This window comes from Apaloderma vittatum, unplaced genomic scaffold, assembly GCF_000703405.1.
Source record: "Apaloderma vittatum isolate BGI_N311 unplaced genomic scaffold, ASM70340v1 scaffold393, whole genome shotgun sequence".
NCBI classification, from domain to species: domain Eukaryota; kingdom Metazoa; phylum Chordata; class Aves; order Trogoniformes; family Trogonidae; genus Apaloderma; species Apaloderma vittatum.
In genome coordinates this window covers 1-6,015 of record NW_009706175.1, presented here as the reverse complement: position 1 = coordinate 6,015, position 6,015 = coordinate 1, and the positions used below count along the sequence as shown (strand labels likewise).

Here is a 6,015-nt window from a genome sequence, read left to right as displayed (position 1 = left end):
GCCAATAAGAAGTCAGAAAACTATTAAAACATTGAAGGCCTGATCCTGTTCCCTTAAAACTCCGTGGGAATTTTGCCAGTGGTTTTACAAGAATGCAATCCAGCTCCATAAATACATACATATATTTATACACACCTCATTAAATCATTACAAAATGCCTTAGAACACAGAAAAACATTGTGCAGGAAGCTTGTTGAATCTACTTGGCTGTTGGCAAGCAGCTCAGGAACAGCTGATTTTGTCCTTTCTGTTTGTATTTTGTCAAATACGCACAGCCAGTGCCGGATCAGCAAGAATCTAAATGTAAAAAAATATATAATACCAGCAGTTAAATTTTACTCCTGACATTCAGTGTTTCTTTCACAGCTTCAGCTGTGAGGTTGGAGAAACTGCCAGTGAATTTCAGCTTTAATTTTCAAAAAAATCATTTGCAACTTTTCTAGTTGCAGAGAAGAGGCTGAAAATGTTAATAAACCTAGGTGTTAAGTAGTCTCAGAGAAAAAAGCCATTTATAATGAACAATTTTAGGGTCTAGCTTACAACTGACATACCTTGAGTTGGCACTACGTAGAGTCAAGGTGTTGCCTCCACCATTTGCAAGAGAAATGGAACTTGCAGCTCTTGGTACCGGAGAATGGCCCATGCCCTTCGCAGAACTCACAGGTGTCCAGCTAAGCTGGAGAACAGCCAGAGGTTCAACACTAGGAGCGTGAGGCCAGCAGGAGCCCAGTTTTCAATGCCAGACGTAGACTAAAGCCCAATGTTGTGACAGGTACACGCTGCAGCACACCCCGTCAACTCAGGGAATCAGCGTGACCTGACTCCCTTTCTACACATGTGCCAAAACGTTCTTCTAGAGCAATCCAGGAGATGGAAGAGCATGATGTATACCCATGTCTCATCTTTATGTAAAGTCTGGATGTGGTAGAAAAGAATAGTGGGACATGAGGTATAGAGGTGCTCTGGGGACAAGTCTTTTTGGGGGTGGAAGTGCATCCAGGCCTGGCAGTAAGGGCACTGGCTGCTCTGCATTACTGTGCCTCTTGGGTGGACACAACAGTGTAGGTTTTCCTCCCTGACACACCTAAAGGCAACTCTGGGGAGAAGAGAGAGACACCTCACAGCCTCTGTCGGAACTGCTCATCTGTGTATGGCTACAAGGCATAAAAGCACATTTTCTAATGATCATATGAGTAAGATCAGCTCTGTAGCAGACTAAAACCAGGAGACCGGAATAGCACGCTGGCGTTGGAGCTGGTCTGAGATTGTGATAAGACTCAGCTGAGTTCTCCATCACAGACTAAAGCAGATATTTATCCTGTTTCTTAGAGCTTCATGTTGGGACTTGTCTAGCCATGTGCTTCTCCAACCCTAACATCTTCTGGATAGACAGTTGTCTTAAAAATCAGAATGTTTCTAATTAAAAGATATATATGTGAGTTCAGTGTCTGTGGTGTCGCTTTCCCTTAGGGCGTGTGTTTTGACTTACAGTCGTAAAACGAAGCAATCCTTTACTAACAATCCTATTCCTTTTGGTTCTTTGCATCACCCAAGCAGGCAGAAAAAGCAACGTACATAACATGTCAAGGAGGAAGAAGTTTCTTAGATGAAGGAAGAAAAACCTATTTCACAGAGAAAACAGATGGACAGACAAAACGAGAGTTATTCAGCTTTTTTTCCTGCTGTTCCACCTAACTTGGGCAAGACTTTGTTATTTGTTCACGGAGGCAGTGCCCAGAAGTCCATCAACAGCAAAGTCGTGCAAGCTATGACTTTCATTTGTCATTGGTGGAACTTCAAAGAGATGTAATCCCCTTCCCAGGGGTCTTGGGAAGTTCTGTAAGCCTGTGAAATGCTCTAACTAAGCAACCGTTTTTCTCTTGTTAAGAGTTTCTTTATAGTAAAATTCCCAACTGTATTCAATGCAGTCAGCGTTCAGTGTAACAGGAGCATTTGGAACTGCAAGATTTTATTTATTTCTTAGCTAAGAAACTGAGAAGCTCTGTCAGTCTGACTCCACTTGCTGATCAAGGAAATTATGCAAATTTTGTCAGTATAAAAACTTTTCTGATCATATACTGAGGTAGTTCCAATGTTTCTGTGTTCCGTGCATCTCTGTCTCGTGATTCCTGGGGCAAACTAAAATTTGTTGTCCTACCTCCTCATATTTCTTTCACAAGACATTACTGCCAGACAGCACTGTCCTACATCCTTAATCTCTCCTGCCACATGATTTCTGGTCATGCCCATATCTCTGCTTTCTGTCTTAGCTACTAAGCTGGAACAATTTTCTGAGAGGAATGAAGAACAGAGTGTTAAATACAGGCAGGTGTTTCACCAGGCAGATGTGTGCATAGCTTTGTAAAAAGTTTTTTCTAGAATAATTGCTAGTGCAGTCCTGGAGGATGCCGGTTTCAGTGCCAGCTGCAGACAGATGGCAGAGATCCTCAGCAGCATTTTCTCTCAGTTTTCTTGCTTTAGTCTTCTCTGTTACAGCATTCAGCAGCAGCTACTGGTGTGAAGGCACAAGAAAAGTTGCCAAACCTTTCTGTACAGGACAGAGCAAAGGGGATAACTGCATCCGCTTCAATAGCCCTGATGGCAACAACAGCAATGCTGTGCAGTACGTTTGGGAGACGGGAGATGACAAGTTTGTTGACCGAAAGTTTCATGCTGGGATTTGGTATTCCTGTGAAGAAAGTATAAGTGAAGAAGGTGAGTAAACTCATGGGAATTTACTTAAGAGAAAGATCAATGTTCTTCCTACTTATTTGGCATCACTTTCCTCTTTGTTGCAATCTTGTGTATGTATTTTAAAGGAAAAATTATCATTAAAAAGTTACTCTTCTCTGGGAAGGGGGATCTGAGAGGATACTAGCTAGCCAATTCTTCATAAAATCCTTATAAATTCTGCAAAGAACTTTAGCGTGGTGGGTTTTAGTATAGACAAAATCTTTTTTAAATTATTCTTTTAAACAGTTTTTAGCTCCTTAGGTAAAAATTCACGTACTTGCCTTAAATGAGTGCTTATGACCCCTTATGGCAATATAAAAAGCACATTTTGCTTTAAAAAATATTGAGCAATTAAATCTGTGCGAACTAAGTAATTTCACAGATTTTCTCTTAAGCAGAGGTATTTCTACTTTCTTACTGTGATCCCACCTTTCATAAATCAAAGAAGAAGATTATATTCGCCCTGCTAAGATATAATTTGGACGCTTCCTAGTCATGAGTAGTGTCATTTAATTGAGTTTCACTCTGTGTGTGTAAATGTTAGTAGAAATAAATTAGCTTGCCATTAGAGAAAGCTTCTACTTAATTTTGGATCTCTGTGTAAGGGAACTGATTTTATCGTAATCCAGGTCAACACTAAGTTTTTCCCCTTATTGTTCTGGTCAGTTTACAAATGACAACTAGAACAAAACTTCAGAGAAATTAAACCGGGTGTCGTCTGCTCTGTAAAGTGCAAATATTTTTGCAGTCACCTGTCCTGAAAGTCCAGTTCTACCAGAAGATCTTGTAACTTACATAACTTTAAGGAGGTAAATGTCAAGGACCAGAGCAAAATACATGTCCAAAAGACATAGTTCAGGTGGCGATTGCAATGGATACAGGGGTTGTTTAATTTGCGCATCTGCTGTGGCAGTTCTTGTTTTCCAACTTGGTGCAGTTCGGAGCTGAAAAAACCCACCGTGTATTTTCAGAACAGAGCAGAATTAATTCCAACAGCTTTGTTCACAGCATCTGTGTGGGGGTCGGGAGGTCACATGGGTTTGAAAACCAAAGCTTACAGAAAGAAATTGGAATCAAGCTTAGCTGAAATTCGTGTGAGCAGCAGCCTTGTTGCCATAAGGAGAGCAGGTCTTCCTTCGCAGGGAAGATGATACGCAGATCTCCCAGTCTGTTAAAGGAATTGGTCATTTTCCCACTCTGGCTTTCACAGCTTTTGGAAATCTTTTGGAAATCAATTCCTAGACTTTCTCTAGGTCTTCCAGACTCTGATTCTGGCTTGAAAATATCTGGAGGGATTCTCTTGTTATGGGCCTTAACAAGACAGGTTGATGTACCAGGGATTCTGTGTGTACAAACACACATCAGAAATAGTTTCCTCTGATCATCTCAGTTTGGGCCTTTATGACAGGTTTTGCATCTTCTGGTTTCTATTAATTTCTTTAGATCATTACAGAATACAAGATAATCTTGAATTATATTTGAATATAATTATTTTTTTTTTTAGGTGAGAAATGTAGAAGCTTCATTGGTCTGACTCCAGCTTCTGATCGAGGTAGATATGCATCATAATTTTTTATCAAGACAAAAGATTTTCTAGAGAAACAAACCTTGCCCAGGAATTCAACGTTTAAATGGCCTTTGAATCAGAGAAGTCCCACAGACACTGTCAAAGCTCTCACTAGGTGTTTACAGCCGTATATAAATGTTTAGTTATCAACTGGATGTCTTAGCAATGTTTGTATTTTAAGTTATGATTGTTAATATATAACTTCACATGAAATCACTATTTGAATCTACAACCAGGTGTCTCAGGACACATTTATTTGTTTTCGAAAGGGTTTTGGCACTGACTGTTAGTCAGTTCTTGCTAAGTTCTGGACCCAAGAAGACCTCCTGCTCCTGACCATGGGACATTAGCATGCTAATGGTGTAACAGCAGGCTGAGACATTTTAATGGGAAGATTAACTTCTTGCATAAGATGTAATTAACAGATATCCAGAGAGACATGAATTAGGAGATAACCAAAGAAATTAATCTCAGTGAAACCTGGAGAGTGTCTGGGTTCATGAAGGCTTCTCTGTCCAAAATCAATCAAGATCCTGTTTGGTGGAGGATTAAGCCCACAGGGAGGATGTTGTTTGTTTAATGAGTAGACTCTCAGGCCAAATAGCTGTGTGCATGGCCTTGCAGTTTTTTAGCTGGGTAACGTGTTCTTCCCTTTTGGTGCACTTCTCTCTGGGTGCAGCAACTGTGATGCCAACTAGCTGATTGGATAGTAATTCTTCTTTTTCTGTTAACCTTAGTCCACAGTAATTTTAGAGTGGCTACCGAGTATCAAACCGTACTGCCTTACCTTGTATGGTAGCCTTCATAAGTGTATAGCAGAAACGTGCAAGTGCTCTTCTACTAAAAGTCCAAATCAGTAGAAGGAATTATAATTTAGGGTGCCCATCGACCTTGCAGTGTTTATGTAGATGTTATAATAGCATCCTCATAGCCTTTGAGCTTTTGTTTAGTATTGTGCAAACACTAAAAATGAAGAGAAAGAAATGGTGAAAATGCTAATTGATGCTCTTGATCTGGTTTTCCAGGGGTTTTATGGCTGTCTATTGTAGCAGAGCTTCTGTACATCATTTTGCTTCTGATTGGAGCCATTCTTATGTCAGTAGAAATGTGCTACTACAGTACTGTCATTGACGGGCTAAAGATCAACGCCTTTTCTGCAGTAGTCACTGTATTAGCAGGTACAGTTAAAAATCTCAATTTATGACATCCAGAAAATGCAACATTGATAGACTTTGACCCAAAACTTAGTAACGATGTGAAAGTTTCAAAATTATGTTAAAGTTTCAAAACTATTACAATATCAGTGGAGACTCTAACAATACAAGGTGCAGCAAAATTTTATGGAAAATATTATTATTATATAATAGTTTGAGCCTGATGGCAAAAAAATGGAGAAGCAGATCTTTGTTACCTGGTTGAAGGGAAGAATTCAGAGAGTTGTGGCCAAGGGGGCAGAGTCTGGCTGGAGGCCTGGGTCTGGTGAAGTCCCTCATGGGCCAGTGCTATTCAGTATATTAATCAATAACCTGGACAAGGGGTTAGAGAGCACTGTCAGCAAGTTTGCTGATGACATGAAACTGGAAGGAGTGGCTGACACCCCAGCAGGCTGTGCTGCCATTCAGAGAGATCTGGCCAGGTTGGAGGGCTAGGCGGGGAGAAATCTTACGAATTTCAATGAAGGCAAGTGTAGACTTTTGCACTTGGAAAGGAATAAC

General features: G+C 40.4%; 1 protein-coding gene across 1 annotated transcript; it reads left to right on the top strand.

The window, feature by feature from the left end:
• Positions 1–2,405: 2,405 nt before the first annotated feature.
• Positions 2,406–5,478, top strand: LOC104267226 (germ cell-specific gene 1-like protein; the record flags this gene model as incomplete). The annotated part of the gene is made up of 3 exons (XM_009865664.1): positions 2,406–2,715; positions 4,238–4,285; positions 5,326–5,478. Coding segments are annotated over exons 1-3 (511 nt in total), but the record flags the coding sequence as incomplete, so codon positions are not given.
• Between the last annotated feature and the right edge of the window lie 537 nt (positions 5,479–6,015).